The sequence below is a fragment of the Gobio gobio genome (genome assembly GCF_949357685.1).
Source record: "Gobio gobio genome assembly, chromosome: 6".
In the NCBI taxonomy this organism is placed as follows: domain Eukaryota; kingdom Metazoa; phylum Chordata; class Actinopteri; order Cypriniformes; family Gobionidae; genus Gobio; species Gobio gobio.
In genome coordinates, this window is record NC_137102.1 from 22162672 (window position 1) to 22183219 (window position 20548).

A 20548-nucleotide genomic window follows, 5' to 3' on the forward strand; every position below is an offset into this window, starting at 1 on the left:
TGGCAGCGCTCGGAATTACACTCTTTCACATCACAGCTGATTTGCTCGCCATCTTGACATGAACATAAACATTGATGCCCTCTGCTCAATGATCGTACTATTATCTCCGAAGACCGAAAAATTGACAGCACATTACCAAAACAGCCTTAATCCTTTGCTGCAGTATCGGGAAAACGCGAATTAGATGTTTAGGAAATCATTGCGCACGTAGCCGAACATACATGCCAGTATAATGTGGGTTTCCTGAGCACTTGGTTAAGGTAAGATGGTTTTCTTTTATAACACGAGGTTTAAAGGTCTTCTATGTCTATTACACTCAGAAAAAACGTTGTTGTCGTGTCATAATGTAAGATGTAACGTTAAAGCTTCCTCTAGCTCAGCGCTGTTAGCGAGCTACCATGGCAACTGATTACATACGCGTGTTTACAACCCTCCTGCTGGCATAAATGCGCTCTTTCCTCTATTAACACTCGGGTTTTTTAATAAAATAATCACGAATTACTTAAAAACGTGTGATTTTTAGATTGCTAATATGATTAAGGTGGTGTTATGCTTGTTATCTGGCAGATACTGTAATGACTTAAATTAGAATTGTATTAATACACCAGGTCAGAAAACAGTTCAGGTGACAATGAAAAGGTGATGAATTAATAGAAAGACGCTTTAGTGGAGGGACTAAACTAAATGACAATATTAAGTGTCCTACTGATTGATGAGAGGTTGACACTAACTGACAGTTGTCATTGGAGCAGAATGCATATGATTAGAAAATAAGTAAAGCATTATGAATATATTGCTACATTATATATATATATATATATATATATATATATATATATATATATATATATATATATATATATATATAAATATATATATATATATATATATATATATATATATATATATATATATATATATATATATATATATATATGAATATATTATCACTCATGCATTCATCATTTTTCTGTAGGGATGGGAGACCTTGGAAGGACCCCCATCTGCAGACTGACGGAGAGAGTCGAACTGTAACTGTTAGTTTACAGTAGAAATGGACCAGGACTATGAAAGACGCCTGTTAAGGCAAATCAACCACCAGAATGTCCCAGAGGGCCACCCGTCCAAGGTAAGCATGAAAAGATCCTTAGACATATGTTTATCTTGTAACTTGATAATGACTTTTTTTTGTTAACTTTTTTTTAGCTTTGTGAGCAGGAAAAATATAGCCATATATCTATATTAGGGCTGTGCGATATTAAAGAAAAATGCGATATGCGATATCCTTGTTAAATAATAATAATGCGATGAAAAAATTATTTAAGAAATGAGAATGATACCATTTATGTGTTTCACATTCTTTCTAGGAAAAGAAAGCATCGCTACAACTTCTGAAAGTGACAGAAGTTCACTTCTGTTTTAGCAAACAATAATGCCACAAATCTGACAATATAATTTTAAAATCAATGTAAACAGACAAAAAATGTAATGCCAATATTTAAAAACCAAAAACTCTTTGCTTGACTTTGTTGTGAATTTCCTTTTCCTCATTTGAAGAAGAGACCAGGAGACGTTGGGATATCTTTAAAGCAGACATTACTCAATTATTGAGAATCGTGCTGTTCTTCGGCTGAGGTTCCAAGTCTCACTAAAGGAGTTGTACCTTGTAATTTATCTATATTTCAGGGGGAGGGATTATACAGCAGGGGAGGAGACACTCTGAACAATACAATGCAAATGTTGTATAGGTAAAAGGACACCCTAAATAACTGTGTCACTCGTCCAGATTCAATCAGCATAACAGTGTCATTCAAATGCATAGATGCTAATCCAATCACTCAAGGGCTCCAAGAGCCATAAAAGACAAATGGTGCTCATTTTACTTACAATGAAGAGAACAGGAACTGGCCTGGAAGATTTGCATAGCAGACTAATTCATCTGATGTCATCATTTTTACCTTAAATGCTAAATGCAATGTACTTTCTTAAATTTGTAATCCCACAACTTGGTAATATATAGTTGTATCAACCTAAAACTTCACATCAAGAACATCCAGGTAAACAAAGACACCTGAACTAGGGGTGGACGATTATTTTTGTTATTAAAAATTACAACTAAAAACAGTAGTCTTCACATTAATTAAATATATACTGATACATAACAAATAAAGCTACAAATGTTATTCAGCCAAGAGCACGGAGTGATTTTCTCTTTTTCTTTTGTTGTTTGACAGACAGCGGCAGGTTTACTGTATTAGGCTGAGACCTAATGCACGGATCCTATTGACACGCATTTGGTTTCACTTAAAGCATAACCGACTGTGTTTACATGAATACTCATCAAGACAGCCATTTTGACATAACTGTGTGTGTGTGAATTTGACAGTTTGAGTGTGTAACAAGACACGATAAAAAGAATGGCTTGTGCGCACGTTTTCGGGGTTTGTGTCAGACAGGGCGAGACTGCAAAGAGTTGTTTTTCCGCAAGTTATTGTGTTTAATAACTCTTTTTAACGTCAAGCAAGTCACATAAGTAACAGTTGTGTGCCCAGTCTATTCTCTGCTATATGCATCAACCTAAAACGTATGATTTTCACAATGTTGAAGTAGCCTATTAAAATCATTCAGATATTGCGTGCCGTTGCGATATGCATATTGCGATATGTACATTTGAGATATTTTGATAATTTCGATATATTGTGCAGCCCTAATATATATATAAATATATACAGTGAGGAAAATAAGTATTTGAACACCCTGCTATTTTGCAAGTTCTCCCACTGAGAAATCATGGAGGGGTCTGAAATTGTCATCGTAGGTGCATGTCCACTGTGAGAGACATAATCTAAAAAAAAAATTCCAGAAATCACAATGTAGTAATGACCCGAAGCACACAGCCAGGATAACCAAGGAGTGGCTCTGTAAGAAGCATATCAAGGTTCTGGCGTGGCCTAGCCAGTCTCCAGACCTAAACCCAATAGAGAATCTTTGGAGGGAGCTCAAACTCCGTGTTTCTCAGCGGCAGGCCAGAAACCTGACTGATCTAGAGAAGATCTGTGTGGAGGAGTGGGCCAAAATCCCTCCTACAGTGTGTGCAAACCTGGTGAAAAACTACAGGAAACGTTTGACCTCTGTAATTGCAAACAAAGGCTACCGTACCAAATATTAACATTGATTTTCTCAGGTGTTCAAATACTTATTTGCAGCTGTATCGTACAAATAAATAGTTAAAAAAACAATAATTGTGATTTCTGGATTTTTTTTTTAGATTATGTCTCTCACAGTGGACATGCACATACGATGACAATTTCAGACCCCTCCATGATTTCTAAGTGGGAGAACTTGCAAAATAGCAGGGTGTTCAAATACTTATTTTCCTCACTGTATATATATATATATATATATATATATATATATATATATATATATATATATATATATATATATATATATATATATGGAAATTTAAAAAAAGGTTTCTCCTGGTATAATTTTTGTCATACATTAAATTGAAAGATTCTATATTACACTGCATGTAGGAAGTGTAGGAAGACACATCATGGCCATGTTTCAAGATGACAATGTCAAGATCATAGACTGTAAAAAAATACGGACAACGCAACTTCATTGGCTTCCACTGAAGTAACTGAAGCCTCCGATTTGGGACAGAGTCTGCGCAGTAGTGATCTCGAGACTGGAGTCTGCGCAGTAGAGAGCAGGAAATAGAGGCGCGATGGCATTAAATAATTTAAAAAATAAAATTACCACATGGTACAAGATGATTGGCCTCTGCTGATCCTCAACATTTAAAGGGATCGTTCACCCAAAAATGAAAATCTTGTCATCACTTACTCACCCTCAAGTTGTTCCAAACCTGTATGAGTTTCTTTCTTCTGTTGGACACAAAATATGAAATTTAAAAAAATGTTGGTAACCGAACAGTTACCAAACAGCCATTGACTTAATTTTTTTCCTACTATAGAAGTCAATAGGTACGGAGCCCCTAAAGGGACGTGGTGGTGGAAAAAAATTAGGATGGGAGGATATTTTTTTTCCAAATCGTTTGCGTTCCCTCGCAAAACTTTTGCGTTCCCCCGAGAAACTTTTCGTTCCCTCGCAAAGATATTTGCGTTCCCCCGAGAAACTTTGCGTTCCCACGCAAAAGTTTTGCGTTCCCTCGCAAAGATATTTGCGTTCCCTCGCAAAAGTTTTGCGTTCCCTCGCAAAGATATTTGCGTTCCCACGCAAAACTTTGCGTTCCCTCGCAAAGATATTTGCGTTCCCTCGCAAAGATAGATGTCCCACAGGCCGTTTCAAACAGCTCAGTAGGCTACGTTAACAATATTGTATCCATTAAATGAGCGGTTAGAGTTATTTTGAACTTGGACTTAGGCTATAGCCTAGGCGAGTGCTCAATGAGTTCTGTGAGCTAAACGTTGTTAAAACACAATGTCTCTTTAACGTAGACAACAAGCTGCAACCTATTTTTCCTCAAAACGAGCCTTATAATATAAATTAATTGGGTCTATATGAGCAGGCGGCTGAGAGACAAGTCCGAAGGGACTGTCTGCAAAGTGCAAAACCCGAAAAGCGTATAGCCTACTACAAGTCATAACTTCAATGTTACACACTGTGTCTCCAAATTCAGTTTACACATCAATGGTCACTTAGTTTGATAAAAACACTTAGTTTGATACAATTTGCTTTTGCATAATTGTTAGGATTATTTTATTAGGAAAAATGTTCAGCAAACTTCACTGAAATGCACTGTACTGTAGCCTACTGTCACCAAATTCAGTTCACACATCACGCTCTCCTGCTGGTTATACAACGCTTAGTTTGGCAATAGCACATAAAAATAATAAAAGTAATAGCACATAGCCATAGGCCTATTCTTTACACAAATGATGTTGGTACCCAGCTAAAATACAGTAGTTGCAAGTTCCATAGCTTTTGTATGATAATTGCTTACTAATTTTGATGGCATTACACTGTATAGCCTACTGTATTAGTATATTGTAGTAGGAGAGCATTGATTGTTATTGCCTATTTTTTAGTAACGCCTTTGGGGTTTTGCAATTTGCAGACGGTCCCTTTTTACTTGTCTCTCATATATTAAGGCTCGTTTTGAGGAAAATTATGTTGCAGCTCGTGGTCTACGTTAAAGTTGTCATTTGTGTTTTGAACGTTTTTAGCTCACGAGTTATTGATCCGGGAAGTTAAAATCTGTGTATACATTGCCAACTACTGAACTCCGAAGCACTGACTGTATTATTTATACTTAAGCCCAAGTTCAAAATAACTCTAACCGCTCCATTAATGGATACAATATTGTTAACGTAGCCTACTGAGCTGTTTGAAACGGCCCGTGGGACATCTATCTTTGCGAGGGAACGCAAATATCTTTGCGAGGGAACGCAAAGTTTTGCGTGGGAACGCAAATATCTTTGCGAGGGAACGCAAAACTTTTGCGAGGGAACGCAAATATCTTTGCGAGGGAACGCAAAACTTTTGCGTGGGAACGCAAAGTTTCTCGGGGGAACGCAAATATCTTTGCGAGGGAACGCAAAGTTTCTCGGGGGAACGCAAAAGTTTTGCGAGGGAACGCAAACGATTTGGAAAAAAAATATCCTCCCATCCTAATTTTTTTCCACCACCACGTCCCTTTAGGGGCTCCGTAAATAGGTGTCATCAACTGTCTGGTTACCAACATTCTTTAAAATATCTTATAGAAACTACAGGTTTGGAACAACTTGAGGGTGAGTAAATTATGTCAAAACTTTCATTTTTGGGTGAACTATCCCTTTAAATAGTCTGGTTAAGTGTTTGCTATAGGCTAGTCCTACAGAGCACTATCAGAGTTCCTCTGAAACCCTCCACCTCCCCCAGCTCCACCTGCCTAGATCTGCTATAGAGACAGAGCGTATTTAGGCCACGCCCACACCGGGGGAGAAAACAATCCAACGCTCTTCATTGACTTTGTATTGCGTGAGGCTTCCTCCTTGTCATTTCGGACTGATAACAAAAAACAGAACAATGTCTAAAAGCTGATATGTGACAAAGTGTACAGCAAACAAGCTAGAAAACACAGAAATACGTTTTTATAAGCTGTCAACCTAAAAAAACGAGCGTTTAAGGAGAACAAAGTGGATATAGGCAGTAAAACGTGACGCTTCAGCAGGAAGAATGGGTCAATTTTGGTATCCTGACACTCAGTATGCCTATGTGTGCAGTAAACATTTTGTCCCTGTTAAGTCAAATATCCAAATGTCAATTTTATATATTATTTCCTGTCGCTGATTACGTTCCCCTCCAGTGTGTGTAGTTCTCAGTGTAATATAACGTGTCACACTCTGTCTCAATGGCCTGTATCCACTTTTGTGTCCTTATAAGCTCGATTTTGGGTCAACAGCTTATAAAAATTTCTGGGTTTTTGGTTCTGGGTTTTGTTTAGCTTGTTTGCTGTACACTTTGTCACATATCCGCTTTTAGACATTGTTCTGTTTTTTGTTATAAGTCGAAATGACAAGGAGGCAGCCTCACGCAATGCAAAGTCAATGGAGAGCGTTCGATTGTTTTCCCCCCCGGTGGGCGTGGACTTCAGATTATGACGCGTGTCGCTCTGTCTCTATGGGATTTATATTTATTTATATTTATGCAGGTGCACTGCAGCACATCTTACATGCTCACAAAATCATGTCTGTGCAACTATTAACAGCAGCAGAAATTAATTAATGAATGTGAATTGTCTTTTAAACCCCAGTTTGGTATGTGATAATACGATTTAGATCTAGAATATTAAGAAATATATTTTGTTTAAAAAAAAAATTACTTTCAAAAATGTAATTACATTGCATTTTTGCACCAGAATTTTGAATTTCAGACTTTTTTTATTCCACTTTTGCTTTGTATTAAATGTATGCATTAAAGAGGCAGAAATGGTGTATAGCAAAACATGTATATGTTACACATTCCAGTCAGTTCCAGTTATGTATTACTGTTTGTGCAGTCGGGGTATGCAGCATGCAGTCCGGGTATGGTGAAATCAGGAGACAGGTTTATACCCACACGTGCCGGGAGCAACTGGAGCATAAACTTCCACTATGCCAATGTAAGTTACTGAACATCATCTGAACGGTTTACACTCATCCACACTAAAAAAATAATAATAGCCAATGTATTATTGTCACCGCTATAAACTCGCATTCATTTTTCCTTGTTTGTTTGTAGGAGAACTGTTGGTCACCCAATCAGAATCAGCGGGCGAAGGATGCTAGTACAGACACAGGGAAAGGTGAAGTTATTCTGCATCTTCTTGTACATGCCCCCGATTTTCACAGTGAAACTATATATATATAGTTCAGTCATGAAACTGTAGAGGGTGCAGGCTGATAGGGCCTTTCATGCAGTCTGCAAGCAATCACATCATTACCGTAGGGCACATGCTGATTGGCTTCTGATGATCCTGCAGCCAATGAGATTGCTTGCTCAACATTTAAATAGTCTGGTTAATCTTTTCAGGACATTTTGAAAGTTTAAAAGAACAGTGTTTATTTGATATGTATGTATTTTTACAATGTAAAATTTGTAAAACAAAAAAGTACTATGTTTTACAGATGCTGTGGCGTATGCAGCGCTGCTAAGGAATGAGCTGTTGGGAGCAGGAATCGAAACCGTGCCTGATCCTCACACAGATGACCGTCGACACACCATCCTCACACAGAACACACACAGCCTCTTCAGGGTGAGCCCGCTCAACACACTGTACAAGTTTACATGACAGATCCATGTGAGATTCGTTGCCATGTAAAAAGCTTACTGGAGAAACATGCTTGTTTTCTACATGTTTTCTGCTTGTTCTCACATTTAGAACTTGACTCTTGTTGTATAACTCCTGTTTTTCTTGTGTCTCTCAGTACACCATCCACACAAAGAGAGTGCCTTTTGACAATGAAATCTCCCCCTATTCCCTCTCTCCTCTCAGTAACAAAAGGTATCATTCCTCTCTAACCGCTGCATTAATTCAAAATATAATTGAGGCCATGATAATTTATTACGTTCGACTCATTTACTTGAAAAGAACACATAAATGTTTAGAAATGTATCTAATTAATTACGTTTATTTTCTTACCATTTTGCCAAATTGTTTTTAGTAAGTTTAAATATGTCTATCTAGCCAGATGCCAGCCGTACTTAGCCCCGCCCACAACATTTGAGGTCTGGACTTGATACGTTGTGGAGCAACTATGCTCGAACCAGAGCTGTTCGGACCAATCAAATTGTCAGGGCGGGCTTTATATGATGATGGACAGATGATAAATAGAAACGTAATCCACGTCCCCAAAGAGCGCTTGGGTTGAATTTGTTCTAATCCTAAACGGAGAACTTGTTCGTATATGCATTCACCTTACTGTTTCTCTCAAAAATGATGATCATGTTGGTAAGTACTCTGTGTATCCTTAAAATCTTTTTTACATCACCGGCAAAGATTGTTTACACTCATCTTCTTCCTCTACTTCTTCCAGTGTGCGTGCAATTGAGTTCGGTTGACAACTATACGTCGCTTACTCTGTTGCTCTGATTGGTTGCAGCAGGCCCGGTGTTATGCCGCTTTTCAACAGGCCCACCCAAAACTTTTCTTAAAAAAAAATAAAAAAAAACTTTTAATATAGGCCTATTATAATTTTGTCAAGAATAATAAAAAATCAGCAAATAAGCTCATAATTTGTGGCAAAACAATTTTTAAAAGTATGTCTATTTTGATGTTTCTGCGAACAGTAGCCGCGTTTCCATTACAGATTTTCACAAAACCTTTGCGATATTTTCTAAATGTCGATAAAAAAAAAAACCTTGTGAAATGACGGAGTTTCCATGCGACTAAAACTTATATTTTTCCTCTCGCAATAAGTCATTCCAAAAATTATGCCACGGATGTTGGTAGGTTTATGTATATCCATAATACATAATTATTATTATCCAATGAAACATTAATGGCAAGGAAAGCGTCTTATCCTACTTGAGTGTTTGTGCCGTATGAGGTGTTTGTGGGTGTTTCTCCCTCAGATCTGCTTCAAGGTCTTGATAAATTGTGGTATGTCTTTGTTTAGAATCCAGTATTCCTGTAATTCTGTTGTCTTTTATGAGTTTAATAAAGAACTCGTCGTCTTCTGTCCACGTCAGATCGATGCTACGGTGACGCATATCTGTTATTTTTTTACACTTAATTTTGTCGTAATAACGAGATGTTATGTCATTAAAATAGACAGTGAAGTTTGGATTTTTCCCTTAATTAGGCCTATAGTGTAACTACTTAAAATAGCCTACTTGGTCATTTATGGTATTATAGCTTGTCTATGTGCAACGTGTTGTAGAATATTTAAGTTTATTTATTATGAGTTGTGTAAAATAACCACTTCGTTATTTTGGCTTGGAATTTCGTTTGTTGGAAATATGAACTGAATTTAGAAATGCTTTTGAAATTAAAACTTTGCGTTTAATAAACAAAATACAATTTTTTTTAAATGAAGACAGCGTTTGGAGTGGAGTGCAAAACAATCTGTTCCCTGAGTCCATGGCCTTTGTTATTGTGAGTGCATAGGCGTCGATTTCGGGGGGGACGGGGGGGACGCGTACCCACCAGATTTCGTCATGAGTCCTTTTGTACCCACCACTTTTTTTTCTTTCTTTTTTTAACCTCGAGTTCAATTTTGCGGTGAAGCATTGCTGACACACACATATTATTTTTTCCACTCAATTGTGTCGTAATAACGATATCTTAAGTCGTTTTAACTACATCTTTTCTCATAATAACGAGATCTTATGTCGTTTTAACGACATCTTTTGTTGTAAAAACGTTTGAAAAGCAGAAGCAAGCTCCGTAAAATAGGCTCTTCCGCTGCCTGTATCAGTGGCAGTGCCCATGACACGAAATTGTTGTAATGGATTGATGTAGCCTATACAGTTCTTAACAGCCATGGGTAGCAGGTGCCATGGACCGCTCATGATTTAGCGTAATGACGGACCCGGTGCAGCCACAAATATCATAATTATCTATAGGCTAGGCCTACTGTAATTGAGACATTCAAGAAATGTATTAAAAAGAAAGACGCTTTCAGCCTTACTTAAAGTAGAGCCCTACATTTCTGCCCGAGCCCGACGGGCCCCGACTTTTTTACGCCCTAGGTCCGGGCTTCGGGCCAATTTTCCAGTCATAGCCTACCTCAGACGCGGGCCGGGCTTCGGGCTTTTTTAGGCTATAGGACGGCGCTATGCAACACGCATCGCCGCAAATGAGTAAAGCAAGCCAACACGCAAACTGCCACAAGTGAAACTGAAAATAAGCTAAGTTTTAGATGCTCAAAAGCACAATCATCTTCATTAAAATTAATGAGACTAAATGCTCTTACCAGTGTTTAGGTCGCTCGTTCTCATAATGCGGTCTTTGATGTTGAAAAGAGCTGATGAATAAAATACTCATATCGGTTGATTTCGTTGACATGAACTCCGTTAAATGTGCATATAGCACGGGAATTGAAGATCGGATATATATTCATTTCGCGGAGAGGTGTAGCCTAAGGTAAGACAACCATCAAGTTTAATTATTTGTTTAGATTGTGTAGCCCGTTTTGTTTGCGCGCGTTGCGATCTGCCTGCCTCATCTTGTCAAAAATGCCTTTTACTGTGATGGTGGTGATAATAGGCTAAACGTTTAAACGATGCTTTAAGTGTTTTTTATGGATTTAATAAGCAAGACAAGTCAAGTGTTGATTTCAGAGGCTAAAGTGTTGGGTTAACTCACTGTCGGCCGCTGGCCGCTTGGTCGTCACTTTAAAAAGCAAAAACTTTAGTTTAACAAACATTAAATGCTTTAAACATTTTTCTAAATTAACTTAATAAAGAAACAAAACGAAATATATCTACTTTGACTTTAAAAACAAAACTGAACTATTTTAATGGCTGTAACTAATGTGTAGCCTAATAGGGAAGATAAAAAAAACACGGGCTCCAGCGGGACTCTGATAATGAAGTGGTAAAAAAAATTGCAAAAATGAAAAATATTAAAGAATTCGCGGGGCGCTTTCGTCGGCATGAGTAAGATAGGCTATAAGACCCGCAATATGTCTCTCATCTGACATTTTTATTTATTTACATTAGTAAGCTGCAGGACAGTCTTTCAAAAACTGACCTGCGCGAAAGAGAAAAAAAAATGTACCCTGCACTTCTGAAAATGCACTTCTGAATGCGTCTCTGTCCCCAGCACATTTCAAACCAAACTGACGCCCATGTGTGAGTGTACGCAAATAAAAGTAGACAGTTTATAGTTTATAATCATGTCTTGATATTATCTGTATGGCTAAAAATTACGGAGTATTGTGAGTTGTGTCCGCTGTCATCAAGGAAAAAATGCGCCGCCGCTTTCGTCGGACAGAGGGTTAATAAAAAAAGACCTATTTTGTTTCATAGTTAGGCTATGTTTAAATATTAGCCTATAACATTATTTTTTTATTCAATCATTTGTCTGGATATTGAATAAATAAGAAGCAAGTTCGTTGGGAATGGATTGACGTGCATAACGTTTTCCTGTTTCCTTAAAACAATTAAACAGGTTTGTCAAATATTCTGGCTCATGTTATATAATAGAGCACTGATGAGTCATGGAGATTTCCAAAGCTCTTCTTTGGTCAGAACCACGGAGAGCGATCGTGGACAGGTCCGTCCTATGCACCGAAACTTTTTACAATGCAACTAAATATTTAAACAGCATCAATGTATTAATTTCTCTATTGTGTAAACACAGACAATATAACAGTAAATTAGTCAGTCATTTGAATAGGTTAAACAGTGATTTGATAACATTTTTAATTTAAGGCCCACCCACAATTGGAACTGGATCCAAAACTGGAATCCTGGCGCCATGCCTGGGTTGTAGGTCTATCCAATTGAGTGCAGAGGCATTTTCTTTCCTGGTTCGGTTGAAACACGCCCTATAATCACAGCCCAATGGACTCATATTCTGACTATAATCTGAGTATGACGACGTCAGGCTAATGTCTATCATTAAAAAAGTCAAAAATGCAGAGCACATGATGATGCGGGGTTGGGGGACGTCTATAGCGGCCACAAATTAAGAATTCCTTCCTAAGACTTAGGTAAATTGTATGCACGATTTAACTAAATTAAAAAAAGGGAACAAATTAGTACAACATGGCCACAATTGAGCTAAAATGAGGGAATAAATTAGTAAAACATAAATACTCCATACAAATTTATTTTTAGCTGTTTTTCTATGTTTATAACACAGAAAAACAATGTGACTTTTTTGTACATTATTCATTTTATCCTCATGTTAGACATGCCTTTGCATTTCTAGAAAATTGAACTGGGATTAAACTTAAACTAAATGTGTGATTTAATTTTTTTTTTAAAGAATAATTATTTATTTATTTTTGTTTGCAGTCACAAACTATTGCGTTCACCCCGAAAGCCAGCACGCAAGATTTCCAAGATCCCGTTCAAGGTTCTTGATGCCCCAGAGTTACAGGATGACTTCTACCTCAACCTGGTACACTTCTTTACAAAGTTCCATATGTTTTACTGATATTAAGGAATAGGGGCTGAAAGTGTCACTGTGAAGGTACATTGTTTTTACTTTAATTTTGCAATAATGAGCAGCTGACTGTAAGAAATTGTTTGCCTGGGACAACTGACAGTTATATAGTCTAGCCTATCATTATACAAAAATATTTGGAGGATAACTGGAGAATATGTTCATTGACCAATCTGAAGTCAGAAGTATTTCAGAGAACTCTTTAAAATACTCTTTTAGCACTATCCAGACATGACGTGGTGACACAGCGTCATGCGATTAAAGGCATCTTTTTCAGTTTTTGTCCTAACCAGCCATACGCGACAATTCTATTTTAGAAACGTTTTCTGTTTCTGCAACGTTGTGGCTGGGACAACAACATACAAAGTATGACAATGATAACAAAAAATGCCAAATTTTTTTTTTTTTTTTTCAATAAAATAAATGTACTATATTTTAGTTCAATGTTCTTTATTTAAAATAAAGACTGAAGTTCAGTATCTGTTTAAACTTCATCCTTCCCTCGCTTCCTGTAACAAATCCTTCCCTCGCGAGTCAAAATAACCCAAAGCCCTAAAATTATACTTTTTTTTAAAAAATTATATCAATTAATTTTTATATTTTCTATTTGTAATGATTTTTGGGGAGATTTTTTTTTATTATTTACCTTTAAATTACTAGATTTTATCAATAAATAATATAATTTAAGCACATTCTTTCAACTTAAATAAAAAATAACTCGCCAATACATGCAATAACCAGCTCAAAAAGTCAGCTCAAAATATCTCACATTGGGTCAATTTGGGTGTCTCTGGTGTCCTCTTGTGGAAAAAAAATAATATAACATGATTTTTCATGACTCTTGAAACTAGGTGGCCTTATAGCTGTATATGGAGCAAATGAGCTGAGGGCCTAAAGTCAGGCCTTAAGTTTATCTTTTCAGTAAGCATTCAGATACACATGTATTTTGGTAAAGTTTTAGCATTTTTAGTTTTAAATCTGAGCATTTTTTAGGTTTTTCTATGTATACTGAAGCATTCATATTTCCTAGCATTCCATTTATTCCTAACGGGGTCAAATTGACCCGTGAGGGAAGGAATTGTTACTTTTTTATCACAACCATGTAAACTTCTCGAATCCAGTCATTTTTTTTGTGTATTCGTGGCTCAAGTATGACAAAAGGTCCCAAGGTCTTGGACCACTCAATTTTTCCATTTCTTTAAAAAGTGTCAGGTCAAAATGACCCGATGGAAGGGGGAAGTTAAAGAAGACACTTGGCAGTTTATTGCTAAAGTGAAAAAAAGTTAAACTAAAATAAAGTTATGGAAGTTTAAGTTTATTATTTTGAAAAATGCATAAAAATACTATTTTTAAATATTATATGAAATATATATTTTGCAAAACATGTTTTACGCCAAAACTGCATGAAAATAGATAAAAAGTTGTGTTCAGTATTTTAGGTTGACTCAAAAAATGTGCTTTCAGTAAGATTTTGTTTTGGCGCAGTACCAAACGTTCCCACTAGATGAAATTCGCTTCCCATTCGTTTCCAATGCTGTAATTTTTGACCGCCAACAGTTACAAGTGTGACAATTTTTTTCAGGACCATTCAACCTTTTTGAATCATGTCCATGATTTTTTTGTGTGTGTTCACCAAGTTTCATCCCATTCTGATGAATTAAATTTTCAGATTGGCTGTGATTTTTGATTGATTTTGTCACGTTGCGTCTGGTGTGGACAGACTTAATTGCTTGTCGCTGGAATCTTATCACACCCCGTCTGGTTAGGACATGGTGTAATTGTGCTATATAGTCTCCATAATATGCATGTTAACATTTGCGGTGTAGTAATTTGAAAACATTTATGAACAGGTGGACTGGTCAGCTGGAAATCTCTTGAGTGTTGGTTTGGGGGCTTGTGTTTACCTGTGGAGTGCCTGTACCAGCCAGGTATGAGACGGACTTTAAGGACAAACAGTTACAGACGTGATCTGGTGTGACTGTCAGTAATGAGCATTTCATTTTACACTTCCAAACTCACACAGGTGACGCGGTTGTGTGACTTATCGGTGGATGGCGACTCTGTGACATCAGTGTGCTGGAATGAGAGGGTCAGCACTAACCTCTTATATGTTATATAAAAACTTGTGTGCCTTTTTATTTATTCAGGATTAATATTTACTTCTTTGTCGTTCTCTCAGGGAAGTCTGGTGGCTGTAGGGACCCATAAGGGATTTGTTCAGATTTGGGATGCAGCTGGAGGGAGGAAGCTGACCAGTCTGGAGGGACATTCAGCACGCGTAGGTTTGTGTCATGTGAAAATCACTCACTTATTTAAAACTTTTACTGGTTTAAAGGGTCGGTTCACCAACATTTTTTAATTCTATCATCAGTTACAAACCCAATAAACGTCCGTTCATCTTCGGAACATTTACCATAGCCTATTTAATGTGCTCTATGTATGTTCGCTGATCAATGTTTATATAAAAATGAAAGCCTAAATTAAATCTGTTCATCATATAAAGCGACCGTGTCTCTTCAGAAGACTTTGACTAAACCACTCGACTCATATGAATTAATCTCTTTATAAATGTTTTGAAGCATCAGAGTTTTGGGTGAATAGACATTCAATGGAGGGACAGAAATTTCTCAGATTTCATTATGAATGTCTTCATTTGTGTTCCGAAGATGAAAGAAAGTCTTATGAACTTGAAATGATTCTCATTCTTTACTAAGAGAGCTAAGCTCTTCATAAAGAACAAATGATCTCCATATTATAACAGTTCCAGTCTCACCTCCTCTCGTGTCTCTCAGGAGCGCTTGCATGGAATGGAGAGCAGCTGTCGTCAGGTAGCCGGGACAGAGTGATTCTACAAAGGGACGTGAGGACACCTCCTCCTGTGGAGAGACGCCTCCAGGGCCACAGGCAGGAAGTGTGTGGCCTCAAGTGGTCACCTGACCACCAGCACCTCGCGTCTGGAGGGAACGATAACAAGGTTAGAGTGTCAATTAAATCATTTGATTAGCAGACATAAATGAACGTGCAATACTTGACTAAGTTGGCTGGGAAGTGCAAAGATTTTAGGTTTGTGCTTGTTGCATTCACACCAATTTTCACATAATTATTATTATTTATTTTTTTACAAAAGTGGGTAGCAATTTATTTTACAGTAATAACTATGTACTAATAACTATTACAAGCAACTAACACTAGACCAAACCTGAATCCTAATCCTATAGCAAGTACGTGTAGTTCATTATTATTAATCAGTACTTAACCCTCAAGCCACCCTCGCATAACAGCCCTTAATCCCGCCCTCGTGGACACATTTGGGCCCAATTCCCAACTTTTTTTAATATAAATGTTATATCACAATCTTTGATAAAAATTAATTCTATCAATTTATGATTTTTGGGGTATTAATTAATATATTTACATCTAAAAGTACCATATTTTTTATGTAAAATATGCACATTTTTATTTTATATATAATATTTCTTTAACTTCAGTAAAAACATATCAGCAAGTCCAGAGAGCCAAAACCTAAAAATGTGGTGACTTTGGTGACATCTGGGGACCTATGATGGTATTAATTTATTTTTAAAGCTAAAATATCAATAGCCACTAGATGGCAATAGAACTCAATGGCTGCATATGGGCTCATTTAATTCCTTTGTTTGTGTGTGTGCGAGTGACTGTTTTTTATTTGACAAAAATAAAAATTAAAACTCACTGTTATATGCTCATTCAATGGCTTTCAATGCATTGCTTTTGTGGATGTGTGTGTGTGTGTGTGCGTGAATGTTTGCCACATTGAGAATGTTGTATAGGCTCACTTCTTCATTTGTGTGTATGTATGATCTGCATTGTGTTGGATTTATTGATTTTTATTGGACAAATAAAAAAAATATGCCATTTTTTTCCATTCATTCCTATGGGTGCCCATTAAGGACTTTTTTTTTCAAGCACTTAACATTGTAGAATCGAGTCAATTTTTTTTGTGTGTTCAGGTGGCAAACTCATTTGTCCAGAACATGGCTTTAGGGTTAAATGTATAATTACACTGTAACAATGACACCTTCAAAATAAAATGTAATCCAAAAGTGTTAAAAGTTATTTCAAGTCAAAACTTCACCAAATCAAAATCATGTGGTGTGACCAAGATGCAGAAAATAAGTTTTTTATGGCAAGGAAAGGTTAGTTCAGGTTATAAAATGTCATGTGGTGCAACTTCTCAAAATGGATATTTACTGTATAAATTAGTAATTTATGATATTTGTAAAAAAAAAAAACAATAACAAAAACTTTTTTAAAAAACTTAAACTTCTTGAAAATGGTGTGGAAAATTAAGACCAATTTTTTTGCAAAACAAATGGAAAAAGAACTAACAAAATTTGGTCTAAATAGCATAACACAAAACTAACCTGTGTGTTTTTTTCTACTGCTTCAGTTACTGGTGTGGAACAGCTCCAGCCTGCTCCCCGTGCAGCAGTACAGCGATCACCTGGCAGCTGTGAAGGCCATCGCCTGGTCTCCTCACCAGCACGGCCTGCTGGCCTCCGGAGGGGGAACGGCTGACCGCTGCCTTCGCTTCTGGAACACACTGACCGGACAGGCATTACAGAGTACTGACACTGGCTCACAGGTCTGCAACCTGGCCTGGTCCAAACACGCCAACGAGCTGGTAAGAAAAGCAACTACAATCTTAGTCATGTTATGTATGTTTAGGGTTTATTTCCATCCTGGCTTTCACCATTGATCTTCATTAGGTCAGCACACACGGCTACTCCCAGAACCAGATCCTGGTGTGGAAATACCCATCACTCACCCAGGTAGCCAAGCTAACGGGACATTCGTACCGAGTGCTCTACTTGGTAAGTGTTTTTTCCGATCTAGTAATTTATATGAAATTATGTAGAAATGCAATTCATTCAGACATACAGTGACTTTACATACAAACAAAAACCTCAGGGTGACTTTCTTGAAAAAATTCTTAAAAAGAAAACTTTATTAACCCTATGAAGTCTAGTGCATCATATTTGATACTAAAATGTATAGGGCCTCTAAATTATCAACATGATCAAAACTTTGCTAAAAGAAAAACTGTTGTACATAACCTTCTGTCGTTTGATTGATAGTTTATACATTTTCAGCAAATAAAAGGCCTTTTAGAATAAAAAGGCTATGCTATATATAGAGATTTGATCATAAAAATAAGCATTACTTACTAAGATCTAGAGTGACAACTGATATTTATATGTATTTTATGTCAGTAAAATACATATAAATCCATATGAAATGAGCATGAATACAAAGAGTACATCCTTTTTTCTTATTGTGTTTTTTCTTATTAATCGGGAAGATTTTCCAAGTGTACCAGCAAAGCTCACTTTATAGCTTTAGTTCAGAGAGACACTGTGTATGGCATGGTTGTCTCTGGATCCAGTTTTTAATTATGTACAAATGACCGGCGAGGACAAAGAGTAATCAAATCTAAGATCTGTAATTTAATAATGTTATCCTGTGTTAATTCAGACACACATCAGAAGTGACTGTATGGGCCCTATCATACACCCGGCGCAATGCGACGACAGGCGCGACAAGTGTTTTTTGCTAGTTTCAGCCCGACACAGTAATCATTTTCATATCCTGTGCCACGTTGTTTAAATGGCAAATGCACTCCCGCCCATCTGTTCGCCCATGGTAGTGCTCCGAAAACGAGGTTTGTTCAGGCGCGTTGATATTTTGAGGCAACAGCACACATACACTCTGCTTAGTACACACACAGGGCACAGGGCAGCAGCACACAAACATTTTTAAATATTAAAAATAAAAGGATTCCTCTCTGGAGAAGGGTTCAGTCGTTCCGCTCGCAAATTCCACTAGGAAATAGTGATTCCGCCATGGTGCAAGCACAACTGGCTTTTAAAGGGAATGGGAGATGATACTCTGGTTGGTTTATTGCACGTTACAGCCAAAACACACCCATGACTCATTAAGAGACTAGGTACAATCCCTTTGGACCATGCGCTGGGCGCGCCGACCATTTTTCCCCGTCGTTAAACAAGCAAAAGCGGATTCGGACACGGCCTAAGTGCACCTGCGCCATGCGTCTCAGATCGTTAAAATAGGGCCCTATGTGTCTGGTTGTGTACAGGCGGTGTCTCCGGACGGTGAGGCCATCGTAACAGGAGCAGGAGACGAGACACTGAGGTTCTGGAATGTCTTCAGCAAAACACGCTGCACCAAGGTCAGGCTGGAGTGTTACATTTGGATGTGCAGCTCGTCCTGCACCTCACTGTTACCCGTTTCACATTCTTTCCTTCTCTCTCCAGGAATCCAAATCAGTGTTGAACCTGTTCACCAGGATACGGTAATTCACTGAAGTCCATCCAATCACGTGAACGAACGAGTGTCCTTGCATCAACTCTAGACCCTCCGACAGAGAGAGACCCAGCACTTCCTCCACTCTCACTTTTTTACTGAGCAGATTTCCGTTTTACCCTGTAAAAATGAGTGAGGGCTCGTTGTTTATGTTTTCAGTCAGTTCTTATTATTGTACATTGTGGATGTCCAAACAGATGTGCTTGTAAAAGTAGAAGTATTAATAGAGAAATGAACCTATATGACCTATATTGTCATTATCATGACTTCAGTCATGAGGTTTTACAGAAATGGCTTATGAAAATTTACATATTTTATATGTGTGTATCAAAACAGATCATGAAATCTGTCAAATAAATACACTTGACACTAATCCTGTCACTTTTCATGACAAACAGACAACAGGATATATTTACTGTATGTCTAGCAATACTGTATATACACGTCACTACTGTTCAAAAGTTTGGGTCGGGTCAGTAAGATTTTTGTTTAAAGAAATAAGTCAAGGATGCATTGAATTGATCAAAAGCGACAGTAAAGACATTTATAATGTTACAAAAGTTTTTTTTTTCTCTAATAAATTATGTTCTTTTGAACTTTCTATTCATTAAAGAATCCTGAAAAAAATGTGTCAGTTTCAACAGAAATATTAAGCAGCTGTTTTCAACTTTGATAATAATAATAAATGTTTCTTGAGCAGCAAATCATCATATTAGAATGATTTCTGAAGGATCATATGACACTGAAGACTGGAGTAATGATGCTGAAAATACAGATTTGAATCACAGGAATAAATTACATTTGAAAATATTCAATTAGAAAACAGTCATGTTTTTACTGTGTTTTGATCAAAGAAATGTAGCCTTGGTGAGCATGAGACAAACCTTTGAACTTTTGTAGTGTAAATATGTAGCGATTTATTCAAGATTTAAAATGTTTCAGTGAAAACTGATGAAGCTCACACAGAAACAGCCTGCAAAGCTCCACAGATTTCCGCAGAACTGGAACAATCATCATTAATAAAAATCAACAAATCCTCAAAACATTAAAATGATATGAACATGCTTAAAATGAAGCAAATTGTTTAAGATAATAATACTTGCATAATCACAACATTTAGTGAGGTTTATCCTAAAACATTTCCAACAGATATTCTCTGAAAATAAGTTGTGAGTAAATGTATCTTGTTTAAAGGATGTTTTGACCGTTTTAATAGAAAAAAAAAATGTGCGCAGTGAAACCAGTGCTGTTTTGATGTTTACAGATGATATTGGTGATGACAGTATTAAAAAAACCAAATCAAATCCAATTATCTAAATCATTCACATATTCATTTTCAATCAAGAGTGCACTGTATCTTTTGACCTCACAATACTAAAGCAATGATGACTCGAGATCCATTCTGGCTCTTGCATGGAGAGTGTGTTTAGTAGTTTGCTGCGTACTCAGTCCCTTCTTGTCCCCGACTCAACAGAACAAACTCTTTCACAATGTCCTTCATCCGTCGCTTGCTCACTTGTTCCCTGTGCGAGTAGTTAAACAGAAGAAATGAATATAAAATGTTTACAAAGTGCCTGT

The 20548-nt window shown here is 37.0% G+C and overlaps 2 protein-coding genes across 5 annotated transcripts in view; one reads left to right on the plus strand and one right to left on the minus strand.

Moving 5' to 3' along the window:
- Window positions 1-19985, plus strand: fzr1b (fizzy/cell division cycle 20 related 1b). 2 transcript variants are annotated; one of them, XM_079820368.1, is made up of 15 exons: window positions 1-260; window positions 977-1129; window positions 7010-7111; window positions 7231-7294; window positions 7617-7744; window positions 7917-7993; window positions 12457-12562; window positions 14458-14535; window positions 14631-14696; window positions 14787-14889; window positions 15400-15581; window positions 17037-17270; window positions 17356-17460; window positions 18744-18836; window positions 18922-19588. In XM_079820368.1, the coding sequence occupies exons 2-15, from the start codon at window positions 1055-1057 to the stop codon at window positions 18961-18963; spliced, it is 1455 nt and encodes a 484-aa protein (XP_079676494.1). In that variant the 5' UTR covers window positions 1-260; window positions 977-1054; the 3' UTR covers window positions 18964-19588. The 2 variants fall into 2 exon arrangements, with proteins under 2 accessions (XP_079676494.1, XP_079676495.1); XM_079820369.1 differs by lacking the exons at window positions 14458-14535; window positions 14631-14696 and having other exon boundaries at window positions 18922-19985.
- The window catches only part of ipo13a (importin 13a), a 26601-nt gene continuing 25919 nt past the window's right edge, over window positions 19867-20548 (minus strand). The window contains exon 21 of one of the 3 annotated variants that reach the window (XM_079820366.1): window positions 19867-20493. In XM_079820366.1, coding sequence (XP_079676492.1) covers window positions 20397-20493 — 97 coding nt within the window. In that variant the 3' untranslated portion in view covers window positions 19867-20396. The remainder of the gene's footprint in view (window positions 20494-20548) is intronic. The other 2 variants (XM_079820367.1, XR_013816795.1) reach the window with 2 other exon arrangements.